This window comes from Bemisia tabaci, chromosome 8 (assembly GCF_918797505.1).
Source record: "Bemisia tabaci chromosome 8, PGI_BMITA_v3".
NCBI lineage: Eukaryota > Metazoa > Arthropoda > Insecta > Hemiptera > Aleyrodidae > Bemisia > Bemisia tabaci.
Window position 1 is genome coordinate 1,658,912 of NC_092800.1, and position 27,322 is coordinate 1,686,233.

At 39.2% G+C, this 27,322-nt stretch overlaps 2 protein-coding genes across 7 annotated transcripts in view; both read left to right on the top strand.

Annotated features, from left to right (window-relative positions):
- Positions 1 to 27,322, top strand: part of LOC109030447 (limbic system-associated membrane protein) — a 688,975-nt gene that overhangs the window by 247,354 nt on the left and 414,299 nt on the right. For all 3 annotated transcript variants that reach the window (XM_072303110.1, XM_072303109.1, XM_072303108.1), the window contains one exon: positions 19,368 to 19,719. The gene's annotated coding sequence lies outside the window, so the exon portion shown is untranslated. The remainder of the gene's footprint in view (positions 1 to 19,367; positions 19,720 to 27,322) is intronic.
- On the top strand, positions 1,739 to 10,187 carry LOC109034900 (uncharacterized). Of its 4 annotated transcripts, XM_072303105.1 has the most exons (9): positions 1,739 to 6,269; positions 6,912 to 7,024; positions 7,346 to 7,490; positions 7,610 to 7,722; positions 8,044 to 8,158; positions 8,476 to 8,590; positions 8,908 to 9,022; positions 9,340 to 9,454; positions 9,962 to 10,187. In XM_072303105.1, exon 1 carries the CDS (start codon positions 1,848 to 1,850, stop codon positions 5,280 to 5,282), a length of 3,435 nt encoding a protein of 1,144 aa, XP_072159206.1. In that variant the 5' UTR covers positions 1,739 to 1,847; the 3' UTR covers positions 5,283 to 6,269; positions 6,912 to 7,024; positions 7,346 to 7,490; positions 7,610 to 7,722; positions 8,044 to 8,158; positions 8,476 to 8,590; positions 8,908 to 9,022; positions 9,340 to 9,454; positions 9,962 to 10,187. The 4 variants fall into 4 exon arrangements, with proteins under 4 accessions (XP_072159206.1, XP_072159205.1, XP_072159208.1 ...); XM_072303104.1 differs by lacking the exon at positions 7,610 to 7,722; XM_072303107.1 differs by lacking the exons at positions 7,346 to 7,490; positions 7,610 to 7,722.

The following is a 27,322-nucleotide window of genomic DNA, read 5'->3' on the forward strand; positions in this document are numbered from 1 at the left end:
CCCTCGAGTACGTTTAGTTGTATCAAGGCGCTGACCTAACATAACATAGGATTCCAATGATGGAAGTGGAAGTGGCGAGTGTCCGAACTTTCCGGATGGCTCCGACCGCTGTGCGGCGTAAGTGAGTTCGGAAATTGAAACGTCAATATTTTATGCGGCGACAAAAATGGGAGCGGGAGACTCTTGGAGCAATTTAATTAGCCGTTAAAACTTGGGCACGGCGTTGTTTCTTTGGCGGAAGCGAGTGACCGCGAACCGCGATTCGGGTGCATAAATAAAACACAACGCGGATCCGAAGCGGGAAAAATGTATTGGATTTATCGGTGGCCGCCGAGCGAAGCGCGGTGAGCGGATGAGCATCGGCGAGGGCTATGACCGTGGCCACTCTTTCGCCCTCTGTTTTCTTGCCAGATCACACTAAAAATTTGACCCTTCCGTAGAAAGAGGGCTTAGGAGCCGTACATATAAATGGAGAATTTGCACACAACAATTTTTTGCTTCATCTGAGAATGCCTAATGAGCCGAGTTCGCAGTATTTTTCATACTTTTTTTCTGACATGGGAATTTGGAGAAAAATAGATTCAAAGGTGAGAAAATTTGCTGCCTTATGACGTCATCTGGCGGCATTTTCCATTTAAATACATGTATTTTATTATTATAATTTTTTTTTGCTTCATCTGAGAGTGCCTATTGAGCTGAGTTCGCAGTATTTTTCTTACTTTTTTTCTGACATGGGAAATTGAAGAAAAGTAGATTTAAAGGTGAGAAAATGTGCCGCCTTATGACGTCATCTGGCGGCATTTTCCATTTAAACTCATGTTTTTCAGCAGATTCGGTTATTCTGTCATATTTTCTCCAATAATTGTCCAATTTAGGAACTAAGGATATCCGAGTACTCAGTTTTCCTAGCAGTATCATTTTAAAGATGAAATTCACAAAATTTAAGACATCTGCAAATTCTCTAACGCACTTTTTCAGCATTTTCGACTCCCTCTCCCCCCTGTTAGGCTTTTGTGACGTAGGTCCATATCCTCGAGTTTCATCAACGCAAGTAAAATGTAGGAAAATATGAACACGCCGGTTGACGAAACTCGTCTCATCTCGTGTGTTTCGGCGAGTTGGCGTCGGTTATGTTGAACATTGTGTAGCATCCTAGTGCGCATGGGTTGGATCAACACCAACTAACAACATACCATCCAGCGATGAGGAAAAATATTGGAGGTTAGGACGAGTTAGTCAAAAACATCGGCCTTTCGGGTAAGCGTCGTCGGTTAAATTTCCTCGATTTTTTTAAAGTTTTTTTCTATTATAGTAACATTTTAGGTTTAAATATTCTATTAGAATGTCGAGCGCGTTACAGAGCACTATATCGTACATAATTCAGCTCGGATTTATTCTCAGATTCGTAATAAACGGGGTCCTGTAGTACGGAGTCGTAACGGTTTTTTTGTGATCCTTCAGAGAGAAGTGCAACGGAGAAATGTCATTGATGCGGATTCTTAGCTCTTATCTTGAACGTCATATCTTTAGTGTTATTAGTGCGCGTTCACCGTTAAAATGTGTTCGATTCTTGTGCTCTAAGTTCTCAGTTTTAGTGCGAGAAAATGCTGTTTTTCCACTCCGATCCCAACGCGCTCCAGCCGTGGACTGCAGGACTCATGGAAGACTTCAAATTTACTGGAAATTTGGAATCTTCCTCAATTTCATCTTTTTTTCTATAGGAGAACGTGAGGTGAATTTTTTATTTTCTACTGTTACTGACTGTCGGTTTGCCTGCGGCATGCTCTGGTTCTATCCTTCTTCTCTCTCCTCAACCTTAAGACTCTATTTGAACTAACATTTCCATCATGGGAAGGACTTGTTGTGTGCCGGACTGCCGGTCCAATTTTAGTGGTAATGGACCTTGTGTTTCTACTTTCCGTCTTCCTCAAAATGAGGCTAGAAGGAACGAATGGCTAAAGCTAATTTGGCGAGAGGATCTCATCAATAATTTTACTAAACACACTGTTGTTTGTATTAAACATTTTGCGCCGCAACATGTGATCACCGTGGATCAAATAAGGACCAAAGATGGCCTAGTAAGCATTCCACGGAAAATTCCAAAATTAACTGAGGATGCGTTTCCTTCGATATTTCCCGCATGGCCCTCTCATTATTCAGTTCCTGTGCCACCCTGTAGGAAAAATCTTGAGTCCCGCGCTGAAGAAATTCAGCTAGCTGAAAGGAGATTGGCGTTAGCCCAGAAGAGAGAGGAAATAGAGGCAGATAAAATCAAAAATTTTAATGAATTAAAAAGCCAGTTGGTCCAGAGGTATACCAACTTCCTCACTCTGCCAACCGAGACGCATGTGCTTTTTTACAAGATTCAGGATGATGACATTGGCTCTGTACCAAAAGTTAAAATCTCATTCAAAATCTGTGTAGATTTTTCGGTAATTGTTTACCAGGAAAATGAAATTCTCCCTTCGAAAAAGCTTGAAAAATTTTTAGGATCAGGTCTGAAGTGCGACATGTGGAGTAAACTAAGATGCATCTCCCAATTTTTAGAACCGCTCAACATAAGAACCGAAATAACCCCAGCAGATCAAGTGAAACACTTCTGTGAATCTGTCCACGAAATTTTAGGAACCGATCATGGTTTAGAAGAAGAAAAAGCAACCAAACTAGAATTTTTAATCGAACAGTTGCAGCTAGTTTTCTTGACTTGTGTAAGATACTCTCCCAAGATGCTAGTGTGGGCTGCAACTATGTTCTACTCTCATCCTGGTGCCTACAAGGCAATGAGAGCGACCAAGTGCCTAACGCTACCATACCCAGGATATCTCCAGCAATTTCTTGTTAAAATTGGAAACAATGATCCAGGATTGGGGCCGAGCCAAATTGCTTTCCTGAAAGAGAAATTTAAATTGCTGCAAGAAGATCAGAAACATGTTTCAATAATGCTTGATGAAATCTATGTTATTCCCCGATTTTCTTATAAAGGAGGGAAAATTTATGGACTGGCTGAAGAGAGTAATGAACCAAACGATGTTTCAGCAGGAACACTCCAAGCATTTATGTATAACTCCCTTCAGGCTAAGAATAAAGATGTTATTGCTTTGTTCCCTGTAAGAAAATTGAACGGTGAATTGTTGCATAAACTTACACTCCAAGTATTGAAAGTGATGGAGGAAGTCGGGTTCAGAGTCTTGGCTATGTCTTGCGATGACAATCAAGTCAATGTCAAAATGTACAAACTTTTGGGAAATGGAAAGTTAGAAATTAGTATTCCTCACCCATTTAATCCTGAGGAAAGACTTTTCCTCCTGTTTGATTCAGTGCATTTGTTCAAAAATTGCAGAAACAATTGGATCAATGCCCCTGAGAAAGTTTTGAAGATACCTAAGATTGAATGGACTAGCGAAAAAAGTTTTAATATCGTTGATAAAGACAATCTTTTGGATTTTTCCGGTTTAGAAGATGATTTGATAGGCACTGAAGTAGAAACTGTGGATGCCAGATTTTCTAATGTAATTGATCTTTTCAATGCAGAGAAGAATACAGTTGTTAAGCTTGCTCCGAGATTAAACAGAAAAACTGTTTACCCTTCATCTGTGGAACGCCAAAATGTGAAACTTGTTGTTAATCTATTCCATGATACTACCATTGCTGCATTGGAAACGTTAAAAAAAGATGGAGCAGTAACAGATGCTGAAGGTGCAATCAACATTCTAAAGTTATTTGGGTGTTGGTGGAAAATTTCAAATGTTAAAACACCAGTCAAAGGTAAGCGAATCAATGACTCCTGGTGCGAACCTATTCAGAATTGTGGTGAATCAGAAGACTGGAAACTGATATTTTTCCGAAAGTTCAAAGAGTTTCTAGAATATTGGCACTCCCTGAATATTGGAGGACAATTGTCGGCTCAAACTTTCACAGCTTTCGTCCACACCATTGAAGCTACTCTCAATTTGTGTGATTACATTTTCACAAGTTACGGCTGGGATTATATTCTCCTTGGAAAACTCCAGACTGATGGCATTGAAGGGAGATTTGGTGGTTATCGCAGGCTGAGTGGGTCCAATTATCATGTGTCGGTAGATCAAGTTTGTGAGTCCGAAAGGAAATTAAAACTTATTGGTGTACTGAAATTGACCTCAGCAAGAGGTGGAGATTTTTCAATCAAAACTTTTGGTGATGAATGCCAGAAAGCAATCAAAGGCCTTAAAGTGGTAGAAAATTTGGAATTTTTTGAACCTGCCATCACCGAAGCACCTTCTCTTGACATCTCTGTGAATGATTCTCGCGTATTAGTTTGTCTTGCCAGCTATTCTGCAACTAAAGTTATTCAACACTTCAGTAAAACTAACACTGCCTCTAGCCGTAAGGAAGGTGAGAGGAAAAAAATTTGCTCAAATTGCATAGGAGAACTTATCACCACCGAGCCCCTAGAAATTGAGCGGGCTGCTGAAATTTACGAATACATGAGTGCTATTGACAGGGGAGGTTTAAATAAACCATCCGAATTTTCTTTCGATTTATGCGTGAACATTTACAAGCTTTTTAAAATTCTCATTAGCCAAAAATACGAGGATCAATTTCTCAAATTGCAAATCCCACACAAGGCAGTGGTCGACTTGGGTTTGCAGATGTTTGAAAGTTATATCGACCATTTGGTCCCTGAATGCGGAACTTGTGAGCTGAAGATTGTGAAGGTAATCAAGAAAATGTTGAGATCGATGGCTAACTGTCTCCTGAAAAACTATACTAAGAATTTACAGGAATGGAACACCTCTCGTCAGCTAGCGATGCGATTATCCAAGAAAGCTGCTAGAGAGGAGAAGAAAAAGCAGAAGACTTCCAATATAGAAGACAAAGAGAATGTAGAAGAAGGTTTGAAGTCAGTGCCAAATGTAGTGGCAACTGGTAAAGTAAAGGATGCAGATCAGCGGAAACTGGTGAAACTGAATCCTGATCGGCTAGGAGTTTCAAGCAACACCCAGAGAAATGCAGTTCGCAAGCAGGTTGTTCCGCAGAATGCAGTAAAACCTAATACTAACCAACAAGGTAGTCTAAAGGTATTCAAGAGAGCGGTTGTGGAAAGTTCGCCTCCAAAAGTTCAACCTCCAAAAGTTATGAAAGTAATCGTGCATCAAAGTAAAAGTTCGACTATCGTAGTGAAAGGAAAACCTTCAGTTAATCCAGTGGCTCCGGTTCTGCAAAATTCTACCCAAGCTCAGCAAACAAATGCGGATCTCATGAAGCGACCAATATTGCAGTCAATCGAAAATACTCAAGGATAAATTTTCTTACCTCTTCTTGTTTTAATTTCTTTCATCTTCGGTTTTCGTTTTAATTTCATCTTCTGATTTGTCTCACTAATAAAGCATGCTCTTACATTTAACTCTTGGTGAAGCATGACATGTTAATTACTTTGAACATGGTCCATAATGAAGGTCTCAAATATTTTTTTGGCTCTGATTACCCAACAATTTACCCAAGACACAAATCAATTCTTAAAGTACGTCCATGCCTGTCTCGTCTTCTCTCTGATTCCACACCTCCAAATTCTGACTAAACCTCCTCTCTGTTAACCCAAAACCTTAAAAAATGTGCAAATTAAGCCTGTGCATGTCACTCTTTTCTCATCACCTCTCCGATTCCTCACCTCTATAAATGACACCTCCTGCGATTACCCATTCAAGAGACTACAAGATCGAAAACTATGTTTTTACCTGTCTTATCACAACCTTAATTCATCACCTCCAAATTCTGAAATTAATCCTCCTTCGATACCTTGCAAGTCCTGAGACCGTACAAAATTTGAAAACGATTTCCCTGTGTGTCGCACGTATTGTCTCATCACCTCTCCAATTCCTCACCTGTTAAAATGATGCCTTCTCCGATTACCTACTCAAGAGACCAACGAGATCGAAAATTGAGTTTATACCTGTCTCATTGCAACCTCAATTCATCACCTCCAAATTCTGAAGTGATTCATCCCTCGGTTACCTGAAAGTCCTGAAACCCTATAAAATTTGAAAATTATGTCCCTGAGTGTCGCACTTATTGTCTCATCACCACTCTAATTCCTTACCTCTAAAAATGATGCCTCCTCCGACTACCCAAAACCCTCCTCCGACTACCCAAGACCCAAGTGAGTTTGAAAAATGGATCCTCACCTGTCATCACCTCTTCAACTCCTCCAACCACCCTACATCTCGCTGAAATCCAACCTCAAGCCCCAATCCATCCGCATCTTCTGTCCTATCCTACTTACTCCTGTGTTGGTGAGTGAAGACCTTAATTTCTCTCAACCTTCTCAAACCTTATCAGAACTGCAGTTTCAGAGTTGTCACAGTGATACGCAGTGCTCATTGCCTTAATATCTTTCAAGGTACCTAGTCAGGTATTAGCATGTTAAACCTTTTGTCCCAAAATTTTGCAACCTTAACTAAGTACTGGATCTTACTGCAATGACTCATTTTTAATTTTTATGTTAGGTAGCACATATTATTAAGTATCATTTCATTCTTTGGTTATTTTCCTTTGGACATTTATTTTGTATTTTGACCAGAGTCTTAGGAATGCTCCTGAGAGAGATTCGAAAATTTTAAAGAGTATCAGATTTGTGCGTAGACATTCAATTTGCCTCTGCATCAAACAAGCCATGCCTTATTTTAATTAATTGAATCAAAATTCTCAACAATTTTTGTAAATTAAATGAAAATAAGCTTCAATGAAGCTGACCTCTGGATTACCTGCTAATCTTTTTTGGGAGAATACTAATTAAAAAAATATGTAACTCTGAAACCTCATATTTGTTAAAAAAGGTAGAAGTAACTCTATGTACCTACCCATGGTAACAAAATCCACCCTGCTCAGAAAGAAATCAAATTCTAATTCTTTCCGTGTTCTCCTGTTTGTTACAGACTTCTTATTTATCGTTGGAAGTTATTTAATCACCAAATCATCTTGTTCCAAATCTCTCCGTTTTCATGCCAAACTGCTCATCATGTTTTCAAGCACAGCATTTTGTTAGTGTGTAAGTAGAAAACCTATTTTTATTCCTCAGACTTTTTCGCTATTTTCTAAACTGCAAGCATTTAAATTACATGATACGCTCCAGCTCAAAAAGCACAAGTCCAACAAGGAAGCAACTCATAAATGTTACTGTAATCATTGTTAACTACTCCACTCACCTAGTGACAATTTAAAAGGTTCATCATCAAGTCATTTAAAGACTCAATGGAAGTGTCGAGCAAACACTGTGTCAGGTTTCTGCATAAACTACCTATTAAAATGTATCTTTTCATGTAAAGGATATTAAAATTGTTTTCTAAAAAATTTCCTTGTTTGTTCACAGAGGCTGCATAATCGGCAGACTGTAAATATTTTCTTAATCATCGATAACTATTCAAAGTAACAATCACCAAATCACTCGTTGAAGACCTGTCTTTTTCCTTATGAAAGTGCTCACCATGTTTTCAAGCCCAGCATTTCGCTAATGTGTAAGTAGAAAACCTCGTTTTACTCTCCAGACTTTTTCTCTATTTTCTAAACTGCATGCATTAAAATTACAGGATGCAAACAAATTTTAATTCTTTCTGTGTTCTCCTGTTTGTTACAGACTTCTTATTTATCGTTGGAAGTTATTTAATCACCAAATCATCTTGTTCCACATCTCTCCGTTTTCATGCCAAACTGCTCATCATGTTTTCAAGCACAGCATTTTGTTAGTGTGTAAGTAGAAAACCTATTTTTATTCCTCAGACTTTTTCGCTATTTTCTAAACTGCAAGCATCTAAATTACATGATACGCTCCAGCTCAGAAAGCACAAGTCCAACAAGGAAGCAACTCATAAATGTTACTGTAATCATTGTTAATTACTCCACTCACCTAGTGACAATTTAAAAGGTTCATCATCAAGTCATTTAAAGACTCAATGGAAGTGTCGAGCAAACACTGTGTCAGGTTTCTGCATAAACTACCTAGTAAAATGTATCTTTTCATGTAAAGGATATTAAAATTGTTATTCTAAAAATTTCCTTGTTTGTTCGCAGATGCTGCATAATCGGCAGATTGTTAATCATTTTATGAATCATCACACATTGAAAACCTGTCTTTTTCCGTATGAAAATGCTCACCATGTTTTCAATCCCAGCATTTCGCTAATGTGTAAGTAGAAAACCTCGTTTTACTCTCCAGACTTTTTCTCTATTTTCTAAACTGCATGCATTAAAATTACATGATACGCTCTTGCTCAAAAAGTGCAAGTCCAAAAAGGAAACAACCCACTAATATTGCTATAATTATTGTTAATTACTCCATGTACTGACGATTTAAAAGATTCTTCATCAAGTCATTAAAGGACTCTAGGAAAATGTTGAATGATCACCACTTCAGGTGTCTGCTGAAAATACCCGATGAAATGCATCTTTTCATGCAAAGAATATTAAAATTGTTATTCTAAAAATTTCCTTGTTTGTTCGCAGATGCTGCATAATCGGCAGATTGTTAATCATTTTATGAATCATCACACATTGAAAACCTGTCTTTTTCCGTATGAAAATGCTCACCATGTTTTCAAGCCCAGCATTTCGCTAATGTGTAAGTAGAAAACCTCGTTTTACTCCTCAGACTTTTTCTCTATTTTCTAAACTGCATGCATTAAAATTACATGATACGCTCTTGCTCAAAAAGTGCAAGTCCAACAAGGAAACAACCCACTAATATTGCTATAATTATTGTTAATTACTCCATGTACTGACGATTTAAAAGATTCTACATCAAGTCATTAAAGGGCTATAGGAAAATGTTGAATGATCACCACTTCAGGTGTCTGCTGAAAATACCCGATGAAATGCATCTTTTCATGCAAAGAATATTAACATTGTTATTCTAAAAATTTCCTTGTTTGTTCGCAGATGCTGCATAATCGGCAGATTGTTAAACATTTTATGAATCATCACACATTGAAAACCTGTCTTTTTCCTTATGAAAATGCTCACCATGTTTTCAAGCCCAGCATTTTGCTAATGTGTAAGTAGAAAACCTCGTTTTACTCCTCAGACTTTTCCTCCATTTTCTAAACTGCAAGAATCAAAATTACATGATGCGCTCCTGCTCAAAAAGTGCAAGTCCAACAAGGAAACAACCCACTAATATTGCTATAATTATTGTTAATTACTCCATGTACTGACGATTTAAAAGATTCTACATCAAGTCATTAAAGGGCTCTAGGAAAATGTTGAATGATCACCACTTCAGGTGTCTGCTGAAAATACCCGATGAAATGCATCTTTTCATGCAAAGAATATTAACATTGTTATTCTAAAAATTTCCTTGTTTGTTCGCAGATGCTGCATAATCGGCAGATTGTTAAACATTTTATGAATCATCACACATTGAAAACCTGTCTTTTTCCTTATGAAAATGCTCACCATGTTTTCAAGCCCAGCATTTTGCTAATGTGTAAGTAGAAAACCTCGTTTTACTCCTCAGACTTTTCCTCCATTTTCTAAACTGCAAGAATCAAAATTACATGATGCGATCCTGCTCAAAAAGTGCAAGTCCAACAAGGAAACAACCCACAAATATTGCTGTAATTATTGTGAATTACTCCATGTACTGACAATTTAAAAGATTCTCTAATAAGTCAATTGAAGACTCAACGGAAACACTGAGCAAACACCATATCAGGTGTCTGCTGTAAATAACTGTTGGAATGTTTCTCAGCATTCTGCCTCCCCTTTCAATCGTTGGCGACACCTTTGCAGGGATAAAACTCATTTTTCAGGATCCTAATTAACTTTTTGCATATTCTTTATGGCGCATTCAATTTTGGTACGTCAACTTTTTTAGGCGCCACAATGTCCCAGTCCTGTAATTTTATGGTTTGCCTGTAGAAGGCAGAGCACTGTCTTCACTTGAAAAATACAATGATTTTTTTTCTAAGGAAAGTATCTTTTGTGTTCACAGAAGCTGCATAGTTGGCGAACTGTAGAAGATCCAGCAATCATGATATGCGAATTCAAATCTTCAATGTAATGTGTTAAACTTGTCTACGTCTAGTGATGCTCAATGTTGTTTATCTATGATTAGTTTCTGTCACATCACCTAGCAAGAGTGTGTCACCATTGCCCTCGATTTTGTTGTAAAATGAAAATGAAATTTTATCAATTAAAGCCTTCTGAAATCTTGCTCATATCTTGCCTTTTGTCACTCAGTTTGTTTCTCCCTAGCTGTGAATATCATTCCATGTCCATATGGCCCGTAGACAATGACCGTTCAAATTTATCCTGCAAGTCATGTGTGACTTTAACCATTCAAACATACAAACTAGGAAGAAAAGAATAAGTCATAATATGCTACAGCATAAGTTCTATGTTTTAATGCTCAAACTATGTCTTCATTTCCATTTCATTCGCTAGATATCAATAATATCATTTTCAAAAATAGTGAGGGCATGTTAAATTTCTTTTGAAGTTTTCAATAATGAAACATTCTGTCTCTCTCAAAATATTCCTCTGTAAGTAACGCCTGCCTAATTTCCTGAATGTGGAAGTCACCGATGCCTGAATTTTGCATTTAAGGCGCAAAATTTAGGGTACCGATGAAGATCCGAGCTCAGCAGTAATCAGTTTGTCTGAACTATTTAAATAAATTCGATGTAAATCTTTGTTATGAAGCATTGATCTGATGACTTCTACATTCAAGGCACATTCAACTCTCACATTCAGCATGTGATTGCGGTATCAGATAAGAAAGGAATCAAATTTAAACCAAAATTTTGCAACACCAACAACCACAACAATGATCCATCGCATTATTTAGATGTTTTGGTATCCACATTTTGGAGAGAATGTTGAAGAATGTAAACTAAGCTGAGTAAACACTTAAAATTTTAACTGAGAGCAAGCGCGAATCGTACAAATTGACGGTGTAAGTCGGCAATCACACAACTCGGTTTGCAACGTGGCTGACTTCCTGTAATACTTTAATTCTGAAATGGAAAACTACTCAACAGCAATTCTATAAAACTGCCGTGATTTTTCTTGTCCGTGCGAAAAAAATTCTGCAAAAACTTCAAGAAATGGTGTCAATTTGTTCTCCTGTAAGATAATAACATAGAGGCGGAGATTTTCAGACAACCCAAATGAGATATGTGATTGCGGACTTACACCATCGAAGTGTTGATGTGTAGGTAGGACAGGTACTTCCATTTTGCAGCATGATGATTTTTATAGCAGGAGAATATGGTCACAGAAGAGGAGTTCAGCTCTCCATACGAGATTATTATTGACTAAACTTCACTGTTTACGTCAATTAATAATAGCGAATCAATGCTGAAAAAGGCTGACCAATAAGATGCTAAAAAAAGGTATAGTATATTTACTCGAAGCACAGCAATAAATAATATAAGTCAACACTGGAAAAGATCTTGGTACCGCATACAAATAAAATCCTGACCAAAACAACGCGACTTTCGGTGAGAATACTTCCAGAATCAATCAAGGTTGAGAGACAGAATACTTCTTCACTGCAGCTAAAGTATTACTATGAAAGCAAAGAAGATTACTATGATCATACAAATGATTCGCAAGATGATTGCCATTGGGAAAGGCTGGGAAAACAGGAGTCATAGTCAAAATACTTGGAAACAACACTTGGCACTAGGTGAAAAACGATGAAAAATACGGGATAATTTCACTAAGATGGATGTTATGTGCTACTACAATGTTCTCTACGTAACTCGCCAGCTTTTCATAGAGTTCCAAAACTTTCGTTACCGGGGAAATCATAAATTTTCTTAAAATTCTAGCTTTCCTCCATAAGAGACCGTTGAAATGTTTTGCCTAACTTCGGCATAACCTTATTCATCGATGGATGGTATGTTGTTAGTTGGTGTTGGTTGGATGGAACGACTCCCCTTACGAAATGTTCATTTATGGTTTAGTATCGTTTTTGAAGTGGGAAGTTTAAAAAACGTATAATTCTTACGCAGATTGTGAAGTCAGGCTCATCGTGATTTTTGAGTCATTTCATTCAAACATCAATGGGCCAGTTGCGTTTGTCACAGAATCGTGTTTTGATGCTTTCTTCTTGTATAGGTTAGCTAAAAATAATAAGATCCGTCCGAACAAAAACCTTTTACATTGAATATTAACCGAGATATCGTCCTTTGAAAATTCGAGTTTTTGACGTCACCCGACGCGTTATTGCATAACATGGTATGTACTACCGCGGTGGATGACGTCATAAATCGAGTTTTTCACGTCGCGGGACCTCGGTTAATATTCAACGTAGAAAGTTGCTGTATGGACGGATCTGATTATTTTTAGCTAATCTACAAGAATCAAGCATCAAAACACGAATATGTGACCAGCGCAACTGGCCCATTCTTCTTTTAGTTTTGTCTGAAGTTCGTTTCGATTTGGCAAAGCGAAACGAGGCTTCCACGGAAGGTGTTTCTACCGATTTGGCAATTGGTGGCGGACATTGTGAGTATTTATGTGGGCGATTCTTCCGTTTTTTACTGTTCGGCGGTGGCGTGCGAGCGCGAGCGTTTTTGTTACGGGTTCTTCCGCGTCGGGCGTCGCGCGCCACCGCCTGTGAAATATCGTTCGTCCCCAACTTTTGTCGCGCTCTGACCGACTTAGCACTCCGCGTCTCCACTCACTCGCCGAATCCGTGCCACAATGAAAACTCCCGATGTTAAGTTATCTCACTTCATACGAAACCTCCCACATCCGCGGATCCAGCAATTTGGCAACATTGGTTTTTCTCCATTTAAATCTATAAAAATGTATCGATTCTTGGAGGGGCCAGGTGCTCCAACAAGAATCGATTATTTTACACCCGTGCCAGGATGAAAATTCCCAATGTTACGTTATCTCACTCCATACGAAACCTCCCACATTGGCGGATACAGTAAATAAAGAATTCTAAGGTGTCTGAAATTTGATGAATTTCGTGTTTAAGTGGAAACTACTGAGTGAACTGAACAAGAAGATACCCTCAATTCATGAATTAAACAACTATTGGAGAAGACATGACAACATGATCTAATCTGCTAAAATGTGTACATGTGTTTAAACGAGAAATGCTGCCACATGACGTCACTAGGCGGTGAATTTTCTCACTTTTAAATCCATTTTTATACCATTTCCCACATCAGAAAAAAATTAGGAAAAATACTGTGAAATCGACTCTTAAAGCACTTTCAGATGAAGCAATATAAAATTTGCATGCGAATTCTCTAGAGTACCTATATAGCGAGAGTATGGACAGATCGCTTCATGGAGGGCCTAGGGCCCAAAAGTGCAGCCACCCTTCTAACTAACTTCTAACGCACACAATTCCACTGCCAGTCTGCAGATTCCAGTTCTAACCAAGATGGCTAAGAATGTACATAAATGAGCGTTCGCCCCCAAAAATGAGTAAATTTGTGCAAAAACTAAGTCAAATACGTGGTTTTTAAACGATGGTTCGTAACAATTGTATTAGTAAATCCCTCTGGATAATTGAAATTCATAGGTTGGCTGCATTTCTCGGCCCTAACTTTATTCGCGGAGGCATCGGTGAAGGCCTGATGGATTTTTGGAGTTTCACATCTGTCTATACTCATAAGTGTGTAAGTTACATAAGTGTAAATGGAGGAAATTCGGTGTTGTTGAATTGCTAGATTCGCTTCTGACCTCCGATCTATCGATATTTCCTGATTTTAGAGGTATGTTATGAAATATTGGTTTCTTTTCAAATTCGTCATTTTCCCGGCGAAGGAACGTTACTACATTCCTAGGTTATAAAATTATCTCAAACGATTCAAATTTTTAGAAGAATATACAGCTCCTGTGCAATTTTTGTCTAACATTTTTCTAACGTTTGCACGACTTACCCATCAATAATCACTGTGCTAACCTGATCAAGGTATACCATGAGAGTATTTTGATATATTGATATTCTTTGCATCTGGTGTGGGTTCGTAATAGTGTTAAATATTTTAAATTTAAAAATTGGTTACATTAAATGGCGACAAATTTCACAATTTGCATCAGCGCCTTGTTTTATTTTTCATTTTATCCGGTGATATTCCGCACACCCTGTGACATCGCCAAGATATCGCTGGCTGATGTGCGAATAATCACGTATCTCAATTGCAGTGTTTCAAAATTATCTCTCCTATTTTATGTTTTCGAAGAGAAACCAACCGGCTTTATAGCTTGAAAATACAGAATGTTTTAATGACAGGGAAAACACGTCGACTAGTTTTTGAAAGAAAAAATGAAGTATAAGAGGAAGTGTGCAACGTCGCAAACGGAGGTACGTGGTTTCGCTCTTTAACCATCGATATATAAAGCGGCGACAGTATGACCCTCTTTTTCACTCTCCATGTGGGCCAGTCGGGCGATAACACGTGGGGGCCACTCTTCAAAATCCTTTAATTATGGCTTTATTAGGTCACCAGGCAGTTTAAACTCTTCCCCCACTGGCTCTTGCAGTTGCTTCAGAGAACGTGTGCCTCTTTTACTCCCATATTGCTGAGACTCGGGTCTCTGACACTAGTTGGGTTAAGAGAGATGTATTTTTCTGATGACTCCGGCCCAAACGGCAGATGCGGCCAATTAAGGAGACTTTCCACAGGTTTTATCGCACGGTAATTTCTTTCACTAGATGAAAATTTTTTAAAATTTAGTCCAAATGCATAATGTCCATATTCTATTTTATGCATTTGCAAATACAATACATCTATAGAGACAGAGTTTTCTCGGTTTCCAGCAATTTTATGTTCTCGGTCAAAATGACGTAAGATCACGCACGCGATTTTACTCACGCAGAGTTTGGTTTTTTAATGAGAGGGAAGTTGGAATTCGCCTATTGAAAAACGTTCAATATCTAGGTCATGCAATCCAGCAGCTTTAGTTGCCCAAATCGTGTTCTCCGTGAAATTTTAAGTAAAAAACGTGGATAAGAATGATTCAATTTGTACCTTGTCCACCTGTCCATCTGGCGCGGGGGAAACGCCTTCTATTGGGCGGTTATGCAAATCGCGCTCCGGAGAGTTAAAATAGTTGCTCAAAGCGGAGCATAGGCGCCTGGCCATTTCTTCTCGCTCACAAATGATTTATTTCACAGATTCCCCTCACGGTAGCGTTTGATGCACGTGGAAAATTAACCTTGTTACGAGGAGTTAGTAGTATATAAATAATTTTAAATAACTTACGTTGCACAAATCGTGCTTTAACTGAAACTTTGGTAAGAAAACATTTATAATAACGCCTAAATTTGCACTTTGTTCAGTTGTCCATTGAACACACAGTCTGAGTCTCGGCACAATCATCAGTCTCTCTCCTGTATGACGCTGTGAACGCTCAAAAATAGCCCGTATACATACATTGAATTATAATAAACAGTTTATTTATTACATCGATCAGCAAACATGCTATTTACGTCAGCGACCAGGAATGTACCTTACATTTTTCAATTTACTAGCTTAAAAGAGCTTTACGATTTCGGTAATTACTTTTCGATCATCAGAGCTTAAAACAAGGATATTTGGAGGGCAATAATTTTTAATTTTAATGCATGTAGCATAGGTTTTTAGGCAAGATATAGCTTAATACGGTCGTTTTCTTTCTTTAACTCGATTATTTGTACTAAAAAATGGATAAAAAAACACCTTTCCCATTTTTCTAGAACCATAGCTGCCCCCGGCCCTAGTCCACAGCGGGTGCTAGCAGATTAGAACAACATCAATTCAGCTACTTAATGCCCTCCCCTCTGAGATGAGAAAAATACTTTAAAGGGGCGAAATAAACGTCTTCTTTCTCAAACTTAGGGCTTTTGTCTTGGAGGGGGCATTCTACCATGCTGCCAACCTCTCAAATCTCTAGCCTTAATCCATTGCCTCCGTCATTTTCTTATTTTGCTCTTACATTGCCTAATTTAAATCATTTAAGCATTCAGCAATCATTTAAGCAATCATTTAAGCATCATTTAATTTAAAAGCATTTTTGGTAAATTTTTATTGATTGTTAGAAACAATTGTTTATTGTAATACTATCGTAATAATATCATCTTGAAATCTGATTTGTACGATCCCTTAAAGGGAATATATATACCAACTGTAAAATAAAATAAATAAAATCCAATCCAGTAATGCCAGTTTGTGGGAAATTCATCGGTGGACAGTGTATTAAAATTCCCGATATTTAATTTTCATTTTGGCAAAGGGGGGGGGGGGGGGCTGCTTTGAGGGAAGGTCTGCGGACGGAGCGGCGCGGTTTGATATTGCGGGCTCGACCTCAATTATATTTCAAAGGCGCTCGGTGTCTCATGTGCACAGCTTTTCAAATTAATGACCGGGAACTTATGGCTGAGAGCTCAGAAAGGATGCGACGAGCAAATCACGCCAGCATCTTTTCAGTCGCCCCGTAAGGTCTGCAATACATCTTTCCCGGCTCCTACTTTGACCAAAGGGGTCGCCAACGGACGCAGTGATAAAACTTGTGGCTCACAACAAATTCAAAGCGTCCCGGCTAACGCATCAAAGCTTTTGAATTTTGACGATCGTTACGGGGCTTATTCAAACATACACATAAACATACACGGTTAAAAAATCAAACAATTTGTGCCTGTTGCAAACTTCAGTTAGAGCAAAAGACAGAGCTGTTTCTCGTATAAAGTGCCTTAATAAATGGAGAGCCATCATGGTTTGCGTTGTGATTTAAGGTAGGTCTAAGAAAACCCTCAAAAAAGCATCATGAAAATGACAGTTTTTGCCAATCTCGAGTCAAATTCAACCGTATAATTTATGAGACAGATTCTTCGAAACCACGCAAGGCCTCTATTTCCGTAAATTTCAACAAAAACTGTACGTATATGTTAGTTTTAATGTTGCTTATTTGAGATGAATTTTTTTGTTCAGCATCAATAATGATAGTGATTCTTTAATCTAATCAAATCGATGCCAATTTTTACATATCCTTTTCTGAGAAGCACATTTTATTTAAACAGAATCAAAAGGATTTCCTAAAACATGGTAATTGATTTAAAAAAAAAAAAAAAATTAAAAAATCGAGCTGCAAGCCAAAAATAAATTAAACAAGATTTTGTTTCAATCAATTACCATGTTCTATGCAGCTTAGTCAGTCAAATTTGACATTAAAATGAATTTCCTAACTTGTACATTTTAACAATCCTGCACGATTTTTTAAAGTTAAAATTCACCAGTCAATGCATACGAGGCATAAACTTGGAAACCGTTTGTGAAGGATATAAAAATTATATGTGAACTCCGAGTTCTGAATCATTATTCGCATTCCTCTCCTAAGTTTTTATGAAATAACTTTGAGTGGGCTATCCGCCCTTTCGGACCCTGAGGCCTCAATCGAATGACAATTGCACACCCGCCCGATAAAGCTACTCTACCTCAACAAAGGCGCGCCGACCGGTCACGGTGCGAGATGGTGAAAAAAGTTGAGACGGAGAACGCTCCGCCGCACAGTGGTATGAGTCAGTTGAAGAGGTCGGACACAACATTTTGGACAAAAAGTGGCTATTTTGAAGTTTAATTCGTCGAATTTTAAATTTTCCGAGATGATTTGTCAAGAAAATTCAATAATAGAACCAATGAGGTCACTTTTAAAAACTCAACTTTCAGTATTAATAGAGTTAAAAGCTTTTAAAGTTTCCACACTTTGTCCACATTCTGCGATTGACCTGCTCCATTGTACGGCGGCTCGGGTGAGCACCTCCGGGGAATGCAATCAAAAACATGGAATTCCGAACTTGCCGGCTCGCCCATTGTCCAGGTCCCGTTCGACAACTTTCCATATTCCCAGGGACGGGCGCTACATCAAAGGAGGCTGACCGGGAGATTCAAAGGGTTGCCGGGGATGAAAGGAGTCCCGAGTGAAGGGAGTTGTGCGGAAGTTTTGATTCCTCGCTCGGGGGCAGTCGAAAACCGCTCGGTTTATGCTGAGTTTCGGAGTTGTCGCCAGGAGTTCTGTTCCGGCGGATCGTTTCGACGACAATGCGGATGCCAATGGATGAGTCTATTGATTTCTGTTTCTGGCTCCGCGATTTCAAATGTACTTTTGCTTTTGCAGAGTCAGGGGGTGGAATGTCACGGAATTTAAAATTGTAAAATTTCCGTGAGATATTTTCAAAAATTATTCTACTAGCGCATGGTCAGGACGTCTAAAAGCCCGGAAAGTCCGGAAATATCACTTTGAGACGGATCCGGAAGTATCGAAAAATTCCGCACGGAGGTCCGGGAATTTTTGTCATTTTTGTCCTTTTTGTCGTAATATGAGCGAGAAATAATTGTAGTAGTAAATCAGTCTGGATAATTTGAATTTATAGGTTGGCTGCCCTTTCGAGTCCTAACTTAATTCAAAGGAGCTCGGTGAGAGCCTGATCGATTTTCGGAATTTTACACATGTCTATATATTGGATTCGCTGCGTGCTGGTATATTTAAACATCGACATGGTAACTTTTTAGGGCTGTTTTGTCCAGTACGCATGACACAAGTTAGTGTGGAGTAAGCGGCGGTTGCTGATGCCGCATACGCGGGTATCAAGTACATACAAATTGGCAACAACGGATACAACTATTCGGGCTCTACGGATGTCCGTGTAGCATACGCACAGAAATGAAGGCATTTCGACTTTCCAGGCACCATTCGCTCCACCGTACCACCAGAATACGTACATACATAAAATCTGCTTCATAACGCTCTTTGGCGCTCTGCGACACCCAGCAGCCAAAGTCCCTTACCCTTCCAGAGCCCTTCAGGGAGTTGACACTCCCTCATTTCGTCTAAAACCCCCTGTCACTACCCTTTCACTTGGCGTTCCCTTCGACTCCTCCGAGGAAGAACCCAATCAAGCGACTTCTTCGGCAGCTTTTCTTCCGCCATTAGGCTGATGCTGCAATCACACGCTGAATGCGGGAGCTGAATGTGGCTTGAATTTGGAAGTCATCGGCCCGATGCCCGAATTTTACGCGTGACGCGCAAAATTTAGCAACGATTCTCAACAACCATCGGACTAATGTTGGATTTGTCTGAGCTATTCGAATAGATGTGACACACATCTGGATGAAAATAACTCAAATTTGCGAAATTTCAGCCGTTGGGCGATGACTGTTGACTACCACATTCAGCGACTATATTCAGCGTGTGATTTCGGCATGTCTACTAAAACAGGCTGGCCAAAAAGCAGTACTTTTACAGTAGTGCTGGAAGGTTGACTGCCCTTTTCGGCCCAAGCCCTCCATGAAGTGAGTTGTCCATACTCTCGCTACACAGGGACTCTAATCCAATGTACTCTATGTTTTACCATCAAACAATATGTTTAAAATTGTGTTTTCTTGTTGCAGGACTGACATGGGTGAAGCTAGCCGGAAGCAATTGATCGTTTCTCGATTCATGGATTCAGACAGCCAACACACGTGCGAACTGGTTGGGAGCGGGGCTGCGTAAATGATCCAGTTCCCTGTGGAGCCGTCCGTTCCTTGACGTTTTAACTCCTGGTTTCATGGGGTCGAGTTCGAACCCGGTTCTGGCGTCATGAGCCCCGACACATGGACCATGTCCTGTTTTTCACTCGGGCCTCGGTAGAGATGTTGTGAGGAAGGATCAAGCGGAGCCCCGGCATGCTCTCTCACGTGTTCCCCGCCCTCGAAGCAACCTTTTGGGTTCTCTTTAGTGTGTTTGCTCCTGCTCTTCGAGGTGAGAATCCCAACTTTATTCCAACTAGAGTCCCTTCATACTGAGAGTCAAGACAACACCCCTCATGGAGTCACAAACGGGAATAAAAATTACAGAAATTGAACGTTTTTCGTAATCTTTGATCGGCCCATTCTCGAATTCCTTTCTTCGTTCCTTCCCTCATTCCGTTTGTTCCTTGCCGAACCCGTAATTCCCCGGTCCATTCCAGATTATAATCTTTGCAATCGGTGAAACTGTAATCTTTATTCCCGTTTGTGACACTGTGAAGGCCTAAAATACGGGAACCAATCAGAAATTGATTCACATTGTCTTGACTCTCAGTATAAAGGGACTCTAATTCCAACTCAACCTTTATTTTGAAAAGTTGTTCAGCCGCATGTTGCATCTGATAAAAACATGTAATAAAATGCATGCTGCAAGTGATAAGAACGTGAGCCAAAGATGCAATCATTTTTTACAATTTTATTTTTCAGGTGCTTAAAAAAGAAGAGGTTAAAAAAATTGTAAAAAAATCATGCATCTTTAGCTCACGTGTTTATCACTCATTAACCTTCAGTTTTGCAGTGATAAGGAAAAATTACGCATGAATATTCGGATACTGCCGAATTTCCTTTGATGAAACGCACATTTTTTTCAGGAGGAAGGGTATACTGCAGGTATACTTCAGGCCTTGCTAAATTTCCTCTGATAAATCACGAATTTTCCATTAAATTTGTAAATGATTCACTTCACATTTTTCAGGAAATTTCATTTATACATTGATCTTAAATTTCTGAAAATTTCAAGGGAAAACATCCATAGCATTCCTAAAAAAATGAATATTTTCTTAAAGAAAATTTGGCAACATTTGAGTGCTTATACAGCGTTTTTCCTAAGTCAGGCGGTATCGATAAGGACCGTTTTCGGGCGCATCTTGAAATTTCCCAATTCTATACAATTTTTTGCTCATTGAAGGTCTACATTGTATAGAAAGCATCATGATTTGGTTATTTTTGGTCACTTTTTGGTTCTGATACTGGCCTAAAAATGGGTCTGTAGGCCGATTTTGGCGAATAATGGGAGCTTAACGGGTTTGCGATCTGGATAAAAATTCGACCGAAGGATTTTAGGAAATCGATATTCATATCTGAAACTTTGGAGACTCATACAGTTTTTCTCAAGAAAACCTCGTGGAAGCGGGAAAAAACTTCGATTTTCAATCAAAAGAATCAGCTCCCGAAAATCAGAGAATAATCATGGTTAAGAATAATCTAGACACTATGAATTAAAGCAACTTCTATAACTCTCTGATATACGATACACGGTGTACGCGATCATTACTGGCGTGGCGTGAATGATCGATCATCAATATTTTGCTGTTTGAAGCTATGGTGAAAAATCGATTATTGAGGTGTTAGTTGCGAAAACCCTGTTTATAGATCCTTTTTCACAAGTTTAAATGGGGGATCAATTGATGCATCGCTAAGCACGCCACGCCACTGTCGTGCTTCTGTAATGAAAAATTCAGCACCCGGAGGAAACCAAACGACTCGTGAGATAAATGCGTGCATTTTGGACCTCAAGTCGTTTAGTTAAGTCTTTAAGTTTCCTTTCTGCAAATATGCGTATTTCAAACGGAATACTTTGAGTTGCGCGCTGAATGAATGCACTCAGTAAGATAAAACGTGGCAATTTCTCCTCCTCCATCATTCATAAAAACTGCAAGTCTCTTTCGCGGTAGCTCCGGCGGTGTAATGATCGGAGGAAACAGGGAAATTCCCCGTTTTCCGGACGGACGAACGTAACTCCATTCCAAGGTTGCCAAATTTTCTCAAACAATTCAATTTTTTTCGTGAGTGCACCTATGCAATCTTAATTAAAAATTTGTTTGACGTATGTATGAGATTAGTGAAAAAATCAGTGAAACTTTCAGTTGGAAATTCCCAACATTTTTCTGGTTAAAGTGCAATTTTCGCGAGGGAATCTGGCAACACTGAAATGGAGTTACGCTCTTTCTCGAGGGTAAAGACGAACCGTGAGCTCTCGGAGCGGAGCACAAGTGGCAGACAGAGTTTAAGGAATTATCTTAACTCCACAAAGGCGAGCGACTCGGGAAATAAGTCAGTATTTATCTCGAATGATGCAATTAAAATGAAAATAAGAAAAACGACGCGGCGGCGGGGGGGGGGGGGAGGGAGAAATAAAACACACTCTCCACTTTTGAGAGCTCTCCCTTCGCCCTCTCTCGGAGCCTCTCCGCTTGGCTTCATAATTCCATTTACGGACCACGTCAAATAAATATAATTCAAAGGGAAAGGAAGAGCCGGTTTCGGCGCGAATCGGAGGGTGCGGAGAGGGGCGGGGGAGGGGTGATGGGGAGGGAGGGGGAAGAGCTACGGCGGGTCTTGGAGAATTTGACAAAAATGACCCCAGAATTGACTCCTCGTCGTTTCCCACGACTTCTGCACCCGCGGCTGCCAGTTGGGGCACATAAATAGACCAATAAGATACTTGAGGGTAGTTGCTTACCCCGGGTGTGATGCTTACTGCTGTGCTGAGGAAGAACACTGTATGGACTTTCGTGCGTTGCCAAATGTCTTTTGTTAAGATATGGATTTTCAGAAACACTTGTTTTTTTATTATCATTCAGAGTTTCTTTATTGATAATATTTAAAAATTGAAATCAAGATTTACATGAGATAATTTCCGATAACGAGACGACGTATTTGTAACGGGCAACAAGATAAAAGGAATGAGTTTTAATGAAGGAGAGACACAGGAATCGCAAATGCATATCATCAGTTTCTCTTCTCAGAAAAACTTGTGTACATTTTTCGTCTCATTTTTCCAAGGATTTTCGTCGGAATGTAATATAAATTATCTGACAATTTCAAGGAAAATCATGTCGATAATTCTCTCAGAATTGATTTCTTCAATGTGCAAATTTTCACACGACGTTTTTACGCAGCAATGCAGTCTCGGTTTCAGCATTAGTTCCCTTTTTAGTTGGAATTACGATTTAAAAACCCAACATCCCAAAAATCGATGGAACAGGAGCCTAGAGAGCATTTTACGCCACGTCCGCTACCTTGGACTTTAAAATCTTGTAAATTTGAGTAATCATTCAAATTTACCGTAAAATATACTCCCAATACGTAACACTGTAACACGCACGCTCGAAAACTGTATACAAGTTTCAAGAATAGTTTTATCTTCAGGTGAGCCTCTTTCCTTGACCACATTAAAAATGATAATCCTTTCTTTTTAAATCAATAATCGAGGCTTTAATTTTTGTCACGGACAAAACTAGGCATAAAACGTTCGAGTTAACTGGGAATACAGTAGGTAGCAGGTTGAAATATCTTATTCGGTAGAGAAATTCACTCGAGTTAGGTTTCAACCTAAGAATACAAATATTTCAACTTTGATGTGTTGCACAGTATCACACGCAATTGAAGGCGTTTTATATTGGTCCGGCCGTGACCCAACTACATAGGCTATCCAAAAAGTACCGAGACTGCTTCTATAACTCAAAAACCAAGATAGCTAGAGGCTTGATCTTGGTCTCATTTGAAAGATCAACTCAATATCTATCGATTGAGACCAATATCAAAACTTTTGGTCTCAACCGATAGATATTGAGTTGATTTTTCAAATGAGACCACGATCAAGCCTCTAGCTATCTTGGTTTTTGAGTTAAAGAACCAGTCTCGGTACTTTTTTGACAGCTTATGTTAGATCAGCGATATTTGGGGAGCTCTTTTTACACTTCAAAAATTCGTTAGTTACACATTTTTATGACATCAAAAGAATTAAAAATGAATTAAATATGCTCAAAAGACGTACGTGTATTAAGTTGTAACTCATCAATATGGAGTTCTGTGAAGCTTCGAGGGTGTATTCATAGTCGTTCCTTAGACGTTTTGCCCTCCTTAACCGATGTAAATTTTACGGCACAAGAAGTCCTTAATGTTACAACAATTATGAATACGATTCTTGGTGTCTGACTTGTGCATCGTAAGAAGCACGCCAACAAGTGGTCGTCATCGCTTAATTCCGATGAAGCAAAAATTGACGAAGCTCTAAAAGCATGAAGAGCTTTCGGTTTTCGGCACAAGCCTTGCAGAGAGCGCGATATAGTGTGAAAAGTGGATCAGTTGAGATGCTAACTGAATTTTTAACGGAGTTGCTTGTCTCCCGCGCAGCGTCGTAAGTTCTGTCTAAATCTGCTGTATTATGGAAGAGAGTCAAACTTCATCCTTGAATGACCCTCGAAGCGCTTAAAAGTATGCTTTATCCGTGGCTAATTTTCAAATGGACCGCATTTTGCAAAAAGTAACTACAATTTCCTGCTCATCCATAAAAGCGCATATCTGCATATGATTATGAAGGAAAATATGGTAACGCTTGAAGACTCATACGGTATTTTGCCTTTACACAAGAGTATAGTCTTGTTGGTGGCATAAGTGCAGAGCGAGTGGTTAGGTTAGAAAAAACGCCGTGTAAGCATTCAAATTTTGCCAAATTTTCCCTGGCAAAATATTTATTCCTAAAGAAAATTATGCGTATTTTGCTCTGAAATTTTCGGATACTTAAGATAAAATTGCAAACAAAATTTTCAGACAAAAAAGAGAAGAAGTGTTCTAAATTTTCCTGTGATTTTGTCTTTTATCGAAGGAAATATGGCAACACCCGGAAGCACATACGGTGTTTTGCCTTTGCCGGAGAGTATATTCCTGTTGGTGGCAACCGTGTATAGAGAGTGGTTAGGTTAGAAAAAACGTCATGTAAGCATTCGAATGCTGCCAAATTTTCCCCAAAAAGTATTTATTTTTAAAGAAAAGTATGGATATTTCGCCCTGAAATTTTCAGACATTTAAGATTGAATTGCGGAACAAAATTGTCAAGCATATTGGAAGAAAAGTGTTATAAATGTTCCCTGTAAATTTTTCTTTCATCGAAGGAAATATGGCAACGCCTGGAAGCACATACGGTGTTTTGACTTTGCGCGGGAGTACGGTCCTGTTGGTGGCATCCGGTGCGATGCTCATTTCGAGTCGGAGGCAGAGCTCAAAATTGTTTTCCTGTTCCGGGTTTGTTTGCCTCGTGGCCCAAGGCCAAACGACCATTTTTATGGGCGTCTGCGGCTCCTCCCGACCGGGGCCGACACGTCCCGCACTCCCTGGATTCGACCCCCGTCCGGCGATTTAGGGCTTCGACGCCCCCCTCCGCACCCCCCTGTAACGAAGAATTTCATTCTCCGTTTTAAGTTTTTTCCCATCTTTTGTAAACGAAAATAGCGACAAATGTGTCACGGCTTGGCGACACCGCGCCGCGACGCCCGGTGACTTGCCGGTGACGGTACATCAGCTGTTTGAATAATGAAAAGAAATGGAATACTGTTTCTCCTTTTTTTCTCTCTCGAAGATAACTGCGAAATCAGGGTTTTCCGAAGATTTACCCAAAACGAAAAATTGTAAAAAATTCTAAACTACTATAAACTTCTGTAGGAAATTTTCCTACATCCATTTCTGTAAATTTTATATTTTAATTAATTTTTCTTGTAACAAAAATTTTGCAACGAATGTCGAGATCGTCTTTCAATAGCTTCAAATCAATCTGATAGCCCTCTAAGCCAAACATTGTTCATCACCCTCTCCTTTCCGGAGGGTCACCTCTTCTCTCATCTTTCCTAAATCTTTCTCGACTTGAGGTGCACGTTAGTGAGTGGCATCTCGTCGAGCCCTCTGTCCATTCACTTTCCTTTTTTCTCTTCCTCTGTGCTGAGGTGCACGTTAGTGAGTAGCATCTCGCCCAGCTTCACTCCTCCTCTTCTCTTACATGTATCCTGCAATTTTAAGCCTTGAGGTGCACGTTAGTGAGTGGCATTTCGGCTAAATTATTATTATCCTCATTTTGAGTGTAGGTTGAGTAGGATCCTCACAAATTTAGCTAATAAACGGACATTCTTTTTGTAAATTCGAGACACGAGATTTTTGATCATTCTTCCCCTCTTTCAAACTCTCGCATTTTTAAAATTGGCGCCCGAATCCAGGATCCCGGCGAGCTCATTCCGGCAACTACAGTAACGTTGGCTTATCTTATACCAGAAGGACGTATGTGCCTCTGAAGAAACGGGATTTGCCTCGTTACACCCCCCACCCCCCGCCACCGCTGAAGGGCCCCGAAATTTATTCTCCTGGGAGTCGCGGAGCCCTAATTAAGGAATGTAAGCTGTGTATCGCCTCTTTATTGCCCTTCTTCACCCCCCTCCCCCCCACCACTCATCACGAGTCTGACCGCATTCAGTTACACTTCTCCGACGGACGACAGGATTTGCTGCGCACCTGAGGGTCGAAGGTTGAATCGTTATCGAATGATACTGATGGATAAGTCTCTATCTTAGCAATGCTTATTATCGATCAAAGTTATTCGATGACAGAGGCGATGTTTCGATTGTTATGCCATTTAAACCTATGGAAAAGGATCGATAAACAGGGTGTTTGCAGCGAACTCCTTAATAATCGATTCTTTACCATAGGTTTAAATGGCATAACAATCGATACATCGCAATTCACGCCACGCCACCGTTTAATAAAGATTCAACTATCGAGCTATTGCAGCTCGATTCTCGAACCGAAATTAAATGATCCTGCAGGTAGATTGTTGAATCGTTATCGAATGGATTCGATCAATAAATCGCTATCGAAGCAATGCTTTTTATCGATCAAGGTCATCCGATATCGTTTCAATAATCAAGCCGCAGCATGTCGATTTTTTTGATAGTTATTGAATGAAGTTAAATGAAAACCTAACTGAGATATTCAATGATTTTTCTCTGATTTGATACGCAATTTTGTCAAAAATTGTGTACTCATTTTTCCGCAAAAAAGTAGATTGGTTCAGTCAGTTTAGCAAATATGGAATGGGTTTACGTGCCCATGTCTGAAGAACGAGATTTAGTTGTAAATTTTCACTTATCAGAAATCTGTCCAGAAAAAATATTTTGAACCTGAAAATAGTTGTTAAACTTTCTCCTTAACATAGAGTCTCATGGAGAAAATGAGCTTGGAACCTCCTTTCCTAGGATCAAACTGGATGTTATTTGAAGCGTCTCTGTAAAAATCGGTCAAATTCTACGACGGATTAGATGACACGTTGTTTCTCAGACCTACGGACGTAACTGCACACATCGTTACGGAATTTTATTTTTAACATAAACCTAATTCGTGTACATCCAGCTGAGTTTTCATGTTGTGATTTCATGTACAAATATAGGTACGAGTATGATTTTGCACTGCAATACACTAAAAAAAAGGTGCTTGGCTCAAGCATGATGATTCTTGAATTTGCCGACAGTAATTTTTTTAATCTTTATTTAAGCTGAATTTTTCTTGATACAAGAAAAATAATGTTTGAGTTAAGCAAGAAAGTAGTTTACATTGAGCAGCAAAAGTCTTGATCTAAGAAAAAATACTTCTTGGCGGCAAATTTAAGATTTTTTTTTTTTTTTTTTTCAGTGTATTTCTGTAAAGAGTTGAATTTTTCCGATGAATTTTGCAACTTTTGAAACGGAGGTACATTCTGGGTCAACAACTAAAGTCACGTTTCCGGACACGGTGCC

Excerpts from the sequence above, each read along its gene's own strand:
- LOC109034900 (XM_072303105.1), top strand. The coding sequence starts at position 1,848 with ATGGGAAGGACTTGTTGTGTGCCGGACTGCCGGTCCAATTTTAGTGGT.